The sequence below is a fragment of the Anas platyrhynchos genome, chromosome 1 (genome assembly GCF_047663525.1).
Source record: "Anas platyrhynchos isolate ZD024472 breed Pekin duck chromosome 1, IASCAAS_PekinDuck_T2T, whole genome shotgun sequence".
NCBI lineage: Eukaryota > Metazoa > Chordata > Aves > Anseriformes > Anatidae > Anas > Anas platyrhynchos.
Window position 1 is genome coordinate 80,007,310 of NC_092587.1, and position 16,770 is coordinate 80,024,079.

The window sequence follows — 16,770 nt, forward strand, 5'->3', positions numbered from 1 at the left end:
CAGGGCAGAGCAGCAGGCGATGGAGGAGGAAGGGTGATAGCTAACGAAAAGAAGGGTTAACACCAGAGGGTAAGAGGAAGGCCTCCACTTCTGGCAGGGCTCCCAGCTGGCCATGGCTCTGATGCTGGAGGCTCCTGCAGGAGAGATGATTTGCTTGGAACTGGGAGCAGGAGGTTGAGCAAGTGCTGAGGAAGCAAGAGTGGGTGTGCCAAACCCCCATCTACAAGCAGGACAAGCAGGCCAGTCCCACAGGGTCTGAAAGATGGGAGTGCAAACTGTGAAAACATTTCCCTTCCACCCACCCTGGTCTCTTGTGCTCTCCATTCCTGGTCCCACCGCAGCTAATGCCAGGAAAAGGGGCCAGAGATCAACTGGACAATCAAATCTTCAGAGATAGTCTGACCTTCACCGTACCATTGTCAGTAACATGATAGAAAGCTGCCAAAAGTTCAACCCAGTAACAGCATGTAACACATTAACCAGGCCCCCAGAGCAGCAGCTGCCCTCACACAGCAGAATATAACATGGCCTGGGTCTTGCTTTGTCTATGCTGGTTCTTGTTCCAGGTCAACTTATTGGGACAAATAAATCAAGTTATTGCTGTTTGGTGGAGTCCTTCCTGGTTTCACTATGTAACGCAGCGTGATGGGTAGTGTTGTATCCTAAGAGGAAATTTCTTCTTAACCATTATTTCTACCATGGTTACTTTGGTCTGCAACAGGAGGATCAATAGCTCTGGTAATTATTACCCTTGCAAGCAGCAGTAGGATATCTGTCTTATTCATAGTCCTAAGCCAAGCTCCAAAGAGTAGACATCTATGTTAGAGGATGAAAACATAATTTGGAGAATGAAAAGGGTAAAAGGATAAATCAGTTATCTGTCCGTCCTTTCCCTCTCCTACTATCATTGTAAGTTTGCTATGCTGAGGAAGTTTGGAGTTAAGAAATCCAAGTTTAGTGAGAGAACAAACATTTATTAGGGATCTCATTCTGCCCTGCAGCAACCCGTATGGGAAGAAAAGAGGGCAGTAGTTCATGTCTAAGTTCCCTGGGGACTTCAGAAAAGAAACACAGCCCAAGCTTGTGCTCTGCCTTCTCCATCTGGTGCCTTAGGGTTGCTCTGCCTGCCCTACTTTTCTTAAGTAACCCAGGAAAACTTGCCTCACCTGCAGAGAGGAGGATTTGCACTTGGGTAGTAAAAGAAGATGATACTTTGCAATGGTTTAAACTGATTAAATGCAAAATAAAAGAAAACTCCTGAAAAGTGTTAGCCTATTTATTAGGGGAATGTGTTTTAATGATATCTTCCCTGCATTTCTTGCAGTGAATCTGAGGTTCTATTGTTTGGTGTAGCTGAAAGTGACAGGGAAGCTTCAATTATGCAAAACCAGCAGTTGGTATCCTGTATCTGAAGCAGGAATCAAGCTGCATTCACTGATAACATCACTGAAGTGCTGATTGGAAGGGAGCTCTGGAAGTTGTCTAGACCATCCTTTCACTTAAATCTGGGTTGTTGCCAATGCTAGATCGGGTCTCCCATGACCTTGTTAAGCAAAATCTTATAAACCTCTTAGGATGGATAATTTACCATTTATCAGTCATTCATTACTGCTTACAGTGTTCATACAAGAAGAACATACTTCCAACAAAATTAGTATGTATTGGTCAGTTATATAAACATGCTCTAGGCAGAAGATAAAAAGCTGTTGCAAAGACATTTGTTCAACTGGTTTTCACAGAAATAAATATACTTGCTTCAAATCCTTTCAGTACTGGGAAAATTTGAACCCAGAGAGGAGACAATTGCATCACTAAAACAGTAAAATCCCTAACTGAAAATCGCTTCCTTCCAAAGTATGGCCCACTTCTAAGGCAACCTGATCCATTAATTTATTTTACATTTCTTGAGCATCTCTTTGGGACGAGAATGAGAGGCCATGTTTGAAGAGCTGATTAGTAAAATAGTTTAGCATGCACTGCAATGTAAAATCCTAGGAGAAGCAAAGCTGTTGCAGTATCTGTATGATAAACTAGGCAAGCTCAGAGTCATGCTCACCTCACGAATAGGCACTGTGATAATGCGAGTAGCTGTTTCTTCACTGGGTAAAGTAGCTGTTAGGGTTCTTCCTGTAAATGCTACCAGCATTTTGACAATGCAGGCAAAGTCTCTAGCATTATTTCACAGGTCCTGACAACTTTCTGAGAGCCAGGGAGGACAGTATCTTCTTTTGATAGCTGAATGGACGTTGGCACTGACAAAATCACTCACCCACAATAACCCAGAGAATCTGAGGTGAAAACTCAAGGTTTTTAGCTCCCACTCTGCTGCTTAAAACACTGATGTTTTCTTCCAGCTTCCTCAGGTCTGACCATTACAGATATGGTTACTGAAAAGCAGGCCTACCCTTGCTGGGAACATTCCCAACTTAATCCCCCCAGCTCTGTGAACTCCTTATGAGTCTCAGCAGACATCCCCTTATCTGTCTATACTAAAGTCTGCATTTTCATTTTAATTTGCCCTGAATTCTCCATGTGTTACACCCTCTATAAATGTCAAACTTCACATACCCGGGGATACGCAATTGAAAGCATTCTGTATATGGCATTGTCAGGAATTTCCTGCTGCATTGCAACTGGATTGCTCAAAACTGTATTAAACTGCTCCTTTCAACCAGGTGATGCAAGGACAATTCAATATATATATATATAAAATACAATTGCTGAAGGGAAACAGCAATTTTCTTTTTGGAAACTACATCTTGTTTCTGTTTTCTCTGTGATTACACTGCTGTTTGTAATGCTTATTTACATGTGGTGTAGCAGTAACAATCCCATTAACAATCACTGCCAAATTATTTGCAATCCCCCTACTGAACATTTAATCTCACAGTTTCAGATGAAATCTCCAGTGCTTGAGTTAATTACTTTCTCTCTAGTCCTTCCCTGCCCTACACCATGCTGCCTGGTTCTTTGCTTTCATTATCTCTTAATTTCTACCACTCCTCCACACTTGTCTCCTCAGCCTCATCTCCCGATACATGTCCTTTTCACCCCTCCACCTCCTGCTACCCAGAGTGCCCTCCTTGTCCTTACATTTAGCACGCAGTATGTAGCACGTTTAGATCTCTCCCCGACCAAATGTGCACCTCAAGACATCTACCACTAACTTGCTGCTTGCCGAGGTTTGCTACTTGGTATTTGGGAAATCCCCATGGAGACGCTCACATGCACACTGTGTCACATATGCACAGTGAGGCAGATGTTCAGAACAGGCCACAGCTGCTACATGTGCTCCAGAGACCACTCACAGAGGCCGAGCAGTGTATGCCTACCCGTATGCACCAGACCTGTTGGACATGTACAGTCAAACTCACAGGCTGTCAACAGCAGACATTTTGCTCACAACCCTGCCATCAGGCAGTCCAGTCTGAGTAACTGCTCTGACTGCAGTTAGACTATAAACTGCAATCCCAAGCCAAGAGATAAACTGATAATAGTAAACTGAAATATGATACAAATATATGAGGAGAAATAGGATAAAGTGGAAACTAATAACATTTATCTTCCTTTGTTGAAACAAAATCTCTGGGTGAAAAAAAGAATTTTTCAGGTGTGTGGTAATACAACCTACTGTCCCAGCGTTAATGTTTGCCGTGGTTTTATGCTGTCCCATTCTTAGCCTGTCTGTGCTATGTCACCTGAACACTTGTAGCAGGGATTTGTCCACTGCTTCCTCTCTCTGCAGTATGAATCTCCAGAGGTGGAAAAAGAAATATGTTCTTGGTTGATTCAATAACAACACACTATTAACTGCATTCCTTTGACTCCAGAAGTCTAGGCTCTTGACTAATTTGGTTGAAGTTGGCCTATAAAACATGGTGTGTAGGTGGTTTCTTCCAACTGAGAGAAGCAAAGACATGAATATACATTTGTATATTTGGTCCAGTATGGTACTGGATGTTTATTTTCACTGCTGGATTCACACAAGTTGTAGTTTCCTTTCACCCTCTTCTCTCCTGTTCGTAACACTGGGATGCAAAATGAGAGGCTGCCACTGGAAGGAGTCTGTTTTATGCTACTGACCGTGAATAGCAGGTTCTGTTTTCCTCATCCTGCTGGCACCATACAATGGAGATGCAGGGAATGGAAATGAAATCTGATGCTCGAGAGTGAAGAAAAATGGCCAGCTTGCCTCCAGAGATCTGAAGACCCAGCCTCTATTGTTACAAAAAATGGTATTGAAAATAATAAGAAAAAACAGGGGATAAGTGCCAGGTCTCATCTGGTCCCAAACATCACTAAACCAACAGATGTGGACTAGAAATGGGTCTAGCACTGAGGATAACTCACCCTTAAGGGCAGCAAACCTGTCCTTGCAAAGCACATTTGTTAGAGCAAGGAACAGACCTCAGTCTTGCATGGAGCTTTGGCTCGCAGGACAGTGATCCACTTGTACCAGTGATGAGGCAGTTGTGAGATTAAAATGTACAAGGGATTTATCTAAGAGATTTCTCACAAATCCATGCAGCAGAAAATTCACAGCTGGAGGCCTGAAAGAGATCCCGTATGAGGACAGCACACTGTTGCACGGGGCTGTTAGACAGGACTCTGCAAAGAGACATGGAACAAAAATGAGTCTGAGAGAAAATGCTGAGATTATCCCCAAGAGGCATGGAAGAAAAAGCTCTGATTTTGAAGGGTGGAGCACAGAGAAGGAAGTGACAAAACCCAACCTCCAATGGACAGCTATTACAGAACAAAATGTACACCAAAAAAAGAAAACATTCCTCCTTGGAGTTTACACATCTAAGTCATTTTACCATTGTGGAACCTAACTCAGAACTGAACATAAACATGATAGTCTGCAATGACAGTGATGTCCACCAGCATAAGAACAGCAGTGCTGAGAGTTTCATGGAAATTTGTTTACCTTCAAGAAGTCTGCAAGAACAGTAAACTAGATTTAAGGAAAGAACTAATCCAAGTGCTTAGTGTACTGACAGCATGATCTTGGACAAACTTCCTTGCAGGAGAAGTGTTAGAGAATAACTCATTGTGTTGTTTGCTATAAAAAGGAAAGGGCAAGGCAAAGGCACTGGACCAAATCATAGTGTTTTGCCACATGCACAATGCTGAGTTTTGTATAAGTGAAGAGTGTGCCAAAAATAAGTTTCTGAATTGAGTTGGCGCAGCAAAACAGTGAAGGACTGGGTCCTTGCACCCATTTAATGACACCAGCAATTGGCAAAATGGGTGTAAATTAGCTCAAAGCAGTAAGACAAGATGGACTGTATGCTTTTTTTGACTGAGCAACTGTGTAGGCAGTGCAGGTGAATCGCCCTTGGTCTGAGCAGCTTGCAGGAAGCAGAAAAGGAGATACTAATATTAGCCTTCCTTTTCATAAGTACATTACTTTACAAGGTGCAGGGCAGTAAAAAGTAGGCTTTTTTTTGAGTTCAGTGACATACAGGTAATGGTAAAAAGAAAATGTGCCCAGGCAGACAGTATCTGGCACAGGAACTGTAGATATTCTGAAACACTGGGGAATCTGATTTAGCACTGTTCTTTTGAAAACAGAATTAAACTCACTGGGTGCCATTGAGTATAGAGCCATCTTCCCAAATCCAGTCAGGGCCTGTGGTCTTCCTCAGTCCAATCCAGAAACATGCTGTTTGAATACTCTTGAACAGGTTCTAGAAACGGTGATGAATTATAAAGAGACTAATAAGAGTCAGCCTGAAAATGGAGGTAAGGATAAGTCAAGAGAACAGACAGCAAAATACATCCTCTCACTCGACTGTTCCTTATGTGGTCCACAATACTGCTTCTTCACATCTGCTAAGATAGTCAGGCTCATCAGGGAGATCAGCCCCAAAAATCATGCCTGGAGTAACAACTAAGTGTATACTCACAAGGAAGTAAGTGTGCTTTCACATTTCAGGGCAATATATGTGAATCAAATGCACCACAGTCTTCTGGTGTACCCTACACAGAGCTTTACGTAGGAATGTATGCTACTAGTATTAACACTAATGCTCTCCCATATAGCTAGCTAGATAATGCAACGTATTAACAATTAAAGGTAAAATCTGGTCAGGGCAGGAAGTGCAGGCACCAACAGATCTGTGAGAAGAGCTCAGAACTAAAGCTCATTACAATTTGATATGAACCTTCCTCCTACATGTTTTCAATGTTCATTTCCTTCTGCCTAACCTTTAACTCCAGTCTACTGTTATAAGTTGAAGCCTGCAATAGAAACTCACCCCGAAGTAAACACCATCCTCAAAAAAAAAAAAAAAAAGGAGGGGGGGAGGGGGAGGGAGAGGGAGATAGAAAGAGAGAGAGAGGGGATTTTGTCTTCTCCACATTTGCAATAAAACCCAGCAAAAGCAACCATTCAGTAGCATGACTGGGCCCCATCCTTATCTCCTGCTGCCATAAAAAAGCTTCAGAGCAGACATTTTCATAGCCATTTCCAGACATTTCAGTAACAAAGGTGGCTTGCTAAAGTGCTAAAAAAGTGTTTCCCTGGTAAAGGGCGGGGCGGGAACAGTGCAAAATAGGGTATTTATAACCAGACAGCTAGGAAAGTCTTACTTATGTGGGGAAGTCTTCAGAGGGATAATGGATTATACTCTGGTGGTAGAGACAGTACTGAGAAAGCAACAGAGAGGCTTTCTTCATGCACAGAAATAAGTAATTTGGGAAAGATGAGTGTTTCCCAAGGAGCCAAGATTTGCCTGAGAGCCTGATACATATGCCCAGACCTGAAGACACCTAGCCTTGTAAGCCACTACAGAACACATCGCACAATGCAACTTTCATCCATGCACTGGAGGCTGTCAACGTTCATTGGACATGAGCTAATAAGTTCTGGTCTGCACAGAACAAAATCAAGTACTTCTGCTCTACTTGTGCAGGTATGCCTCGCTTCCCTAGTGAGGCTCTGCCCATTTCTTTAGTAGATGCACCTGTCACCAGTGAGCACTTGATGGAAAATCACACCAGCACAACTGAGGTGTGTTTTTTTTGTTGTTATTGTTTTTTGTGAGAGAGAGGAAGTCAGCATTGAAAACAGACTGAGAAGGAAGTATCTGTGCATGAACACAGATTGTGGCAGGGGTGACTGAGCAGAAGGAGCTGGAGTGGTTGCAGGAATGAAAGGTATAGGTTTTGCAAAAGACACTTGGAAAAAGAAGTGTTTCTGAAGTGTAGTGATGTACTGGTTTGTAAGTAATGAGCGGAGATTGCACAGTGCCACAATCTTTTCCTGTAATTATTCATATTGGCCTTTTGGGGCTAGGAGGTAGGTGGTGTGGGACAGTGGAAAAGGCAGTCTCCCACCTTCCCTCCTAGGATGATTCTGAGTAGCTTACAGTGACCCTCACTTCTCCTTTCCCTCCCCCCCTCCCCCTCTGCTTCTTGGCTTGCTGGGAGCTTATTAGGTATATACTGAAACCACAAGTGCACTGCAGCATTATAGTGCAAGTATTATAGTTTAAAGGCTTGCTGGCCTTTAAACCAAAATATTGCCAGAGTGACAGCACTGCCTGGATGTTAATCACTGAGATACCTGCAAGGAAATGGAAGGTCCTCAAAGAATACAAAAAAACATTACCATTTCACTGGTATCGCTGATTACCAGGAGATGAGCTCCTTGTGCCCAGCAGGATTCCTGGCTGGAATGCCAATCTTTCTTCTCCTTGGAGAAGGAGTAGCAGCTCCCTCTGTAGGCTATCCACTGCTCAGGGCAGTGTGGGTAGGAATCATCTGCAAAAGAATTAAAATACCAGTCTTTCTCTACCATTAATCAACAAACAGAAAGGCACTTGCTTGCAAGTGCCTACTGAAAAACAACTCTCCTGGATAAAAGCAATGCACAAATCACAAAACAGAATAAATGTCTAAAAACGTGAACACAGAAGTTCAGACCCTCTGTGCATTTTCCATGCGCGTGTGTCCTGTGCACTCTAATGCTGGTGTAACTCTTCCACCCCTTGGTTTTCCCCTGAGCTACTCAGTTACCTCAGAACCAAAACTGGTTATCTGAAAGGAAAATACACTCTGGGTGTGCAAAACATAAGGGAAGAAAATGACGTCATTCTGTGGGCACAATATTGTTGTGTCACACATCGGGTGAATGGATTTTATGAGGCAGTCAACTCTCCTACATGGTTTAGCACCTTTTGTGTACATGCAAATGTGTTACACTTCTTATGTTTTACAGTTCATCCTAAGTACAGCAGACAGGTCTACAAAAAACATTCAGTATGTTTCTTTGTTCTTTGCCACAGTGTCTGAGATGGGTAGCCTAGGGTCTGCGTAAGACATGTACTCTTCAGAATATTCTCAATAAGCAGTAGGTACATCAAGGTGGTAGAAACATAGAACAGCTTCTGGTTTAACCCCGTATAATATAATGGGTTCAGGATCTGATCTCCTGTGCTTAGATGAGTCTCCAGTCCTTTGCTCTTGGTTGCTCACCACCAGCATGTCTTTGTGCACTTACTCATCTTCCAAATCAAAGCAATCGCTAGGGAGATGCTCAGTATCCCAAAGCTTATAGCCAAGCCTGGCACAACCACTGACCTCAGACAGGGAGCTGTAAAAGAGAAAAGAAGAACCACGATGAATAGGACCAACACAAAAATTGATGGTGTTTTGGGATAGTTTGCTTGTGTCCTGGGCATTTCCGTAAGAAACTGCGCTATTTACATGTAGAGCATCCCTGTCCCAACACATAGGTACAACAGAGAGGTTTGATATGTTTGATATGTTTTGATGTGTTGCATATTGTCACCACAAAAGAAAGAGACGGGATGTACTGCAAGACTTTTCCACCCGTCATTTAGTAATACACCCGTGCTCTGGGTCTTCAGGAGTGAGTGCCTACACTCTGTACATTGCTGCTAGGGCCATAAGAGCACTAAAAGGCCTCTGGGACCTCCTCCCACCAATGCCCATCAGCCCAGGAGTCCCATAAAGCCCAGAAGCTCAGGAGGTCTCCAGGTCAGCCACAGCTCTGTCTGGCCACAGCGCCTGTCTGGCCACAGAGCCAACTGACCCAGACTCTGGCCTGAAGACCAAATTCCCAGGCAAGCCTTTCACCTGGCTCATATTCAGAGATTTTCCTGATGACCTGGACAGCTGAATCTGGCTGCACCCCCATCGCCATCTCCCCTGGTGGAAATGGTGTGGCAGGCTGGGCCAGGCACCTTACGGGGCTCTGTTCCCTGTCCACAGGAGCTGCGGTGTGGTGGGTGATGCCAGGAGTGGAAGCTCCTGGCCCAAGCCAGCAGGTGAGTGGCATGTCATGCTGGCAGAAGACTTTGAGTCACCAAGGGTCACCTCCAGCAAACATGCTCCTGCCTCAGTGTTGAAGTTCGAGGCGGAAACACAGAGCTGTACAGCCACGTCTGCCATGTTCCCGCTTATGTGCAAACAACAAGACCTTTCCCACAGCTGTCTCAGCAAAAGTGACAGGTTTAACCTCAGCATCCTGTTCACAAGCTTAGATACACAGTTGTGTTACGCCATCCCAGGACACTCCCAAGTCAATCCTACACGCTCGTCCACATCTCTCTCTGTGGGGCAGCAGGACGGGAGGACCAGCCTCGAAGACCTCTCTGTGCCTCTCCACATTTTCATTGCCACCATCCATTGCTCACCCGCCGTCACTGGCAGAGGGAGACTACTTAGTGAAGCCTCCACCCTAGTCTACAACAACTTCCCTTCAAAGGGTGGGGAGGGATTTCAATCTAGAGGACTGAGAGAGATCTGTCTGCGTATAGAAAGAACAGGCAACTTCCAGTCTACACCTTGATTTCCTACTGTCGTGTTCCAGAGTTGTGTTTGCCCCAAGAGATATTCTCTTTCTATAAGGCATTTGAGATCTCAACACTAAAATCTAATCTCCCAGGTTGAGGAGAGGCCCGTATTTAATACCATGGCAGAGCTGCAGGTGGGAATTGATTTGCTTTTTTATATTAAATTCAATTTGATAGCTGTATAAACAACAAGACGTTCTAAGAAGCACTCAACAGGCAAATAACAGTTACTGATGTTGAGGAATACAAGATTTTCCTGTGCTTCTCTCTTAAGATTATATACCACAACCTTTTCTAGTAGAATTAGAGCCTTCTATGCAAACCCAGTTGCAATCTCCCCAGCAAGCTCATGAAATCTCAGGTGTTTGGTTGTGTCACACAATCCAAAGAAACATATTTTTGCTCCTAGAAGATGCCAGTAGTCTAAGGAATAAGAGGCTGTTCTCCATTCAAGTAAAATTAAAGTGAAAGCAGGTTAATAAAACAACTGCATTAATGGGGTAACAGTAACAGGAACCCCACAGATCAGGCAAATACTACTAAATAAATAGGGTGAAAATTGTACTACACATTGCCAGACAAGGATGGTGATAGCAGTCATGAATTAGGAGGAAAAAAAAAATCAGAGCAACAGTGAAGGAAGCACAGTGACAATGACAGGCATCAATTTCATATTAAATCAAATTAAATTAAACAAATGTCAGAGCCTGGCACAGAGACTAAATGTTTTGTCACCATCAATAACTGCCTAACAGAGTGGCAAGCTGGGAGACACTCAAAAATAGAAGCAGCTTGTGTCTGCCCTGAGCAGTGTACAGGCCCTGGCTTACCATGGATCCATCCAGCAGTTTCTCTGTCACAGTGACCATAAATGTACCAAGACTCAACAGGAGTGGAGGGAGAACACTCTGGTATAACAATTTCAAAATAGGATACTACAGGCAAATGAGGCATTTTGTCAAAGAGAAATTAAAAGGCACAGCTAAAAGAACAAAATACTGGTTCTTTAGGGGAGACTTCAGTAGGAGAGACTTCTTATAGGATCCCTTGGTGGAGGCTGAAAACAAACACATATCATATCACATATCCAAAATACTGCAGAAAACACAAAGAACTCCAGTGCTAAAACAGAAGCTGAAAAACAAGAATACCTGGTTTCAGCATTGAAAGTCCAAATAAAGAAAATAGACAAGATCATAAACTCTGGCAGATTAACGCGAAACTTCAGGAAGGCAAAGAATTTGTTCTAGGGACCTCTCACTACATATTTAGCTTGCTGCTAAACCCCTGTTGTCTATTAGCCATTCTCAGGAAAATATTACCTATCGTGATAGACCATTACTGTGTTCTGTCCTCAAATCTGTTGGTGTCCTGCTTCTATTAATTTATTTTAGTCTTAGAGAGGTTTTCAGACTCACTGTTTTTAAAACCTGTTTCTGTTTTATCGCAGTATGTTTAGACCTGTGGTTTTAGCTAAAAGAAGTTTCCAGGGTAACCAAGGAGGGTATGAGGGAGTTTGTTCTAAGCATCATCCTTCTGGTAAAGAGATCTTTCCTGCGACAAAAGTTCTGTAGCACTTCTTGAAGCTAGTCAGTCTGGAACAGTTGGACTAGATGATCTTTGAAGGTCCCTTCCAATTGAACTATTCTATTCTATTCTATTTTTGATTACATGGATTTGCAGGATATTCTAGCTGCTTCACTTGTAGTTAAAAAATATGTATTTATTTTAAAATAATCAAAATTAAAGAAAATATGTCTTTTTCACTTACAAAATACAGAATGTCTATTAACTTTGCATATGGGAGGACAATGAGAGAACTGAAAAACTTGAATTCAGTCCTGTTCTCTCTGCCTGCTCTCTATTCCTCTTCTAAGGTCACCTTTGTACTTCTGGTGACATAGTTTTTATCAGTCAATCAAATAATCAAATTAATTCTCAAGAGAATGGAGTCAGCCTAAGGTTAAGGCGTAAGGTGGAGCTTCTCTGCAGATCGCAGAAGCATAGAACAGTTGATGTTGGAAGAGATCTCTGGAGTTCATAGGGTCCAACCTTCCCACTCAAGCAGGGACACCTATAGCAGGTTGCCCAGGACCATGTCCAAACAGCTTTTGAAGATCTCCCACCTCCTCTCTGGGCAAGTTTACAGCTAAAAAATAAGCAAAATAGAATAAATATCTGTTGAAACATAATTCAGAGACCACATGCTTGGAGAAACTGAGCATTTGCACTTCTGTTTTCCTTCCTCTGTTGCCTCTCAAGGAAGACATCTCCTGCATCCTCCAAATCACTGTTTCTGATTTTAGGGAAAACTGCTCTCAGGACAAAGCTATTGGGATGACAGTCAGTGAAACAGTTAATTCTTAAATGTCAGCAGTGGGCATATGAGCTGGTGCCTACTGGCAATGAATAGAGCAGTTCATCCTCTATTGTTTCAAACCAACTGCAGCAAAAACAAACTGACTTGATTCAGCAAATCAGCATAAAAACAAAATCCCAGAGCACTTCCATGACCAGAACCAGATAATTCACTTGAGATTGTAAAACAAAAAGTTATGCCATTAAATAATTTTCAGATAAAAAAAATAAAAATAAAGTGAAGGGGGCAGGTCATACTGAAGCATTCAAGCTCAATTTGAGCCTCCCTTGAATTGTAATGATCAACCCAGGGAAATAGAATAACATTTTTCATAAATCAGGACATTTACTGCTTGCAGAAAGGTGTTCCTGCAGTCCCGCCTTTTTAAACCAGGTTCAAGTGTTTGTGCTTGATCCTCAACCACTGGAAATACCACATGAAGCTTTTGTAGAAGAGGAAGAGAGAAGTAGCTGAGATGAGTTTGAAAAGTGGAACATCCAGACATATTTACACGTAGCTGTCTGGTGAACTGTGGAAGAGATTCCCTGAGGGAAGGAAGAGGTTACCTGGTGGAAATTTAGTGTAAATATACAATGCTATAGCTTTCTAGAATAAAAAACACCCAGCTAGGTCTATGAGAGCTCTGAAGAGACGAGTGTGATACACTGCATTCATCTGCGCGCAATGTGACCTACTATTTTTAGGTTTGGGAGTCCAGATTCAGTTCAAAAACTGATAGTTGTTAGCATTTTATAATTCATGTCTTCTAGGCCAATCTGAGGAATGTCATGGTGTTGTCCCAGATAGATCCCCTCAGCTACTGCCTATGTCAGTATGGGAGCAATGTGACTATGTGGTGCCAGAGAGGAGGATGTAAGAAACGAGGGTACAGAGCTGGTTACTTGCTGTTACTACAAGCAAGTCACATAGGGTAACCACTGTTTTAAGTGACTGCTGGACTGGTATTTTGCTAGTGTGAAATATTTCAGGCTGTCTGGCAGACAGAGAGGACAAATCTAGAGTAACTGTCATTTTGGGGGAGTCTATGTGAGCCAATACCCTTTGGTTGGCCAGAAGACTATCTGTGCACCTGTGATACACCTCAGACACTGGGTGACAGAGGTGACAGATGTGCATTTAAAAATAGAGATAAAAACCTGAGAGCACATCTCTCAAAAGTGATGGGGGCAGGCAGAGTGAGATGTAGAGAGAGCTGAAAATAAAGGTCTTCTAAAGAAAAGTTACTTAAACTTCTCTCATTAGGAACTCCTTGCATACAGAAGACAGCTGGAAAATAATGAAATATTACGCATAGAATTTCTGTTCAAAGATCAGCTTTTTTCAGGCCTTCTGGTTTTAGTTTAAAAAGATAAAGATACATAAAGCAATTTGGACAGGAGGAATATTAAAAGGAAAACTGCAAACATCTCACCACAGCACCCTAGAATCCCCACCTCCGACGGGGTAGGAGTGAACACAAAAGGCAGGGAATGAAAGGATGTCCCTGTATTTTCCAGTGCATCAGACAATGTGTTTTCTAACAAAAGAATATGCAAAATCGAGATTGCCTTCCAAGCAGATGGAGTGACACTACCAGATGTGAACTTGGGAGGGGGTTCTGTGCTGACTTTGTTTCTAGAAGGAAGCAAATGTTGAGGCAATAGTAACAACTACAGATATACATGGTTATTCTGAGCATGGCATAGAAATCCTATCCCAAAGAGCTTCCTTTGCTGTTTTTAACGGCTCTGAAAAAATCTAAGGTCAACCAGTAGTGTTGCAGCCAATACAACACGACTCACCCATACACATAGGCATTTAGTTTAAAAGCAATCAGCTTACGGGAAGGAGGCATTTATAAAAAAAAATACTACCAATGCAAAACTTCACTTTTATAAGGTGAGATATCTCAACTAAATGGGCAGAGAAATTGCTAAGTATGACATTTGCCAGGGCTAAACAGAGAGAATGGAGCAGAAGTGAGGAAAGAGAAACTTAAGGAAAGTACTAAGAAAATCTTCCTGATAGTAAACTGCCCTGCAGGACTGTCTCTGGGGGAAAGCTGGAAATTTTCTCAGTGGGCAGTATGTAAAACTAGAACAGAGAAAACATAGGAAAAAATTATGACAAGAATCCTGCAGAGACCCATTGGAGAGAGTCTGGATGATCTCATCTGCCTCTTCTGTCTCTGATCTCTGATTAGCATACACCCATAATTTATCTGTACCCACATCTCGTTTGCTATTCAAAGAACTGTTGCTGACAACCTCTTATTGCTGACAAGCAGACAACTTGAAAAGTGGAAACTTCTTTCAGAGAAAGGGATGCCTGGGTTGAACGTCCAGTAATAGACACAGTAAGGCGTCTGATGGAGGGAGGATAGGGAACAACACATTGGCTTTTATCACTGTAAAATATTCAGGTAATTTTAAAATCAAAACAACAGTACCATGAGCTGGTACTCAAAACCAGGGAGTTGCTTGCTGATTTATTAGATCCTGCTTCTGCTAGAAGTAAAATCCTTTGCTGTCCTACCTCATCGAGCTTCCTTACCTCTCCTTTCCTGTCCAGCTTTGTCTCTTGGAGAAGGAGTTGCAGAGAATTTGACGGAAGTATAGATTATTTCCTCGCTTGTTTCTGTTGTAGAAGTATCTGATCTGCTTCCCTCCATGCCAAAGCAAAGAGTGCGTAGGACAAGATGTGTTTCGAACAGGCTGCTGACTGCTAGGGTTCAACGCCCGTGAAACAGGAAACTTGAGGCTACATTCAGAAGACAAAAAATGTGAAGTTGCAAAGCTGTGCAAAATAACCAAATTTACACCAGAATGGTGAGCGATGTAAATGCAACACGTTTCATTTCCTACCCTCTTGAGAGTTGTCTTAAGAGCCGCATTGAGTGGAAGAGGTGATTAATCACAAAGTTCATGAGTTTCGAAGTGTCGCCAATGAAAGAGGCTTTGATTGCACTGTGGTAGTAATTGTGAGAAAGTGTGCAGATCTTAAGAGTTGCCTCTCAGGACAGAAGCAGGTGGATAGGGACAGTACAAGGTTAAAAATACCAGTGGGCAGATAAGCAATGGCTACCACAAACTGGCAGCCCGACAGCTGTCAAAAGGGAAATAGAAGTGCACAGCACATGATTTTTTGAGAATGAAGCCTTATGAGTTTTGGACGCTTTGACAAGGAACTCGTTTCTATAGCCACCACCCAGGGCAAATGTGCTTGAGAAACAGGCTGGCATTGAGAGCTGACATCCTTCAAGACCCTCAACAGTTAACATCTCAACAGCATTAGTACAAGAGAGAAATTAAGCTAGTGAAGACTGTTAAAATGACTACCGAACATCTCACACTTGAGGAAAGGCTGAGAGAGCTGGGACTGAGCACCATGTTAAAGAGAAGGCTCAGCGGGATCTCATCAACATATAAAATGTAAGATACCTGAAGGGAGGGTGCAGAGAGGACAGAGCCAGGCTCTTTTCAGTGGTGCCCTGTGACAGGACAAGGGGCAATGGACACAAACAGAAACACAGGAGGTTCCTCTGAACATCAGGAAACACGTCCTTACTGTGAGGGTGATGGAGCACTGGCACAGCTTGCCCAGAGAGGTTATGGAGTCTTCCCCTTTGGAGATGGTCAAACACTGCTCAGACATGGTCCTGAGCAACCTGCTGTGGGTGGCCCTGCTTGAGCAAAATGGGGTCGGACCAAACGATCTCCCAGAGGTCACTTTCAACCTGATCCATTCTGTGACTCTGTGATCAGAGATAAAAGGAAAGGAAGGTTCTCTTATGAAATACTGAAGACTGACCATTGGTGAGAATGGTGGGGAGTACTGATGCTTCTAGCAAGCTGAGAAACCTCTTAGTTGCATGGCTGTCTGACTTTTGTCTTGATCCAGATGAACTCCTCCACCTCACACTGAGACTGGGGATGTTTGCCAGGCTTGGGATGTACACCTTCCTCACTGGTACAGTTCATTTACAAGAACTGCCCAGGCAGTGGCAACAAAGGGCTTTCCCATGCTTTTTAGTTCTAGGGCAGGAATGTTTGCTCCCTGTCCTAGTGACATGCTGTAAATTTGAGAAGCAGTTGTCTGGGAAGATGCTTAATTTGATACAGAGCGCTGTGAACTATTTGTGAGAAAGCACATGCTTGGGAAGGTATGAACTGGCTATTTCTGCAAATCTCTCCATCACACACTTCCCTCTAAGGATGGCAGATTGCACCCATGAGATTCCTTCCAATAATGGGTTTCCGCATTGAGCCTTTAGATTGCAAGACAAGCAGTCTGTACTTGAGAGGAGGGGGAAGGCAGAACACAGCAGAGTAGCACAAGAGGGAAGCTCTCCTGGGTGTTTTCAATGGATATTAGAGAAGTGTAAAGAGAACTGACGAGCCCAGAGAGGGAGAATTTGCTACAGTCATTCTGAGAGTTTAGCTGGGAATATAAAGTGTGAGTGGAAAGAAACCACCAAGATTCAGACACTGCTGAAATGCCCAGACCAAGAAGAGGAAGTTGTGGTCAAAGGCACTGGCTTGCTGCTCGTTGGGCCAGTATGAGAAGGAAGATGGAGTTATTTGT

At 43.0% G+C, this 16,770-nt stretch overlaps 1 protein-coding gene across 1 annotated transcript; it reads right to left on the minus strand.

Moving 5' to 3' along the window:
* Positions 1-3,924: 3,924 nt before the first annotated feature.
* Positions 3,925-15,604, minus strand: KLRG1 (killer cell lectin like receptor G1). Its single transcript, XM_021267454.4, has 6 exons — positions 15,051-15,604; positions 14,740-14,946; positions 8,510-8,602; positions 7,619-7,770; positions 5,590-5,693; positions 3,925-4,608 (listed from the first exon to the last, which is right to left on the minus strand). Exons 2-6 carry the CDS (start codon positions 14,855-14,857, stop codon positions 4,497-4,499), a joined length of 579 nt encoding a protein of 192 aa, XP_021123129.1. The 5' UTR covers positions 14,858-14,946; positions 15,051-15,604; the 3' UTR covers positions 3,925-4,496.
* Positions 15,605-16,770: the final 1,166 nt, after the last annotated feature.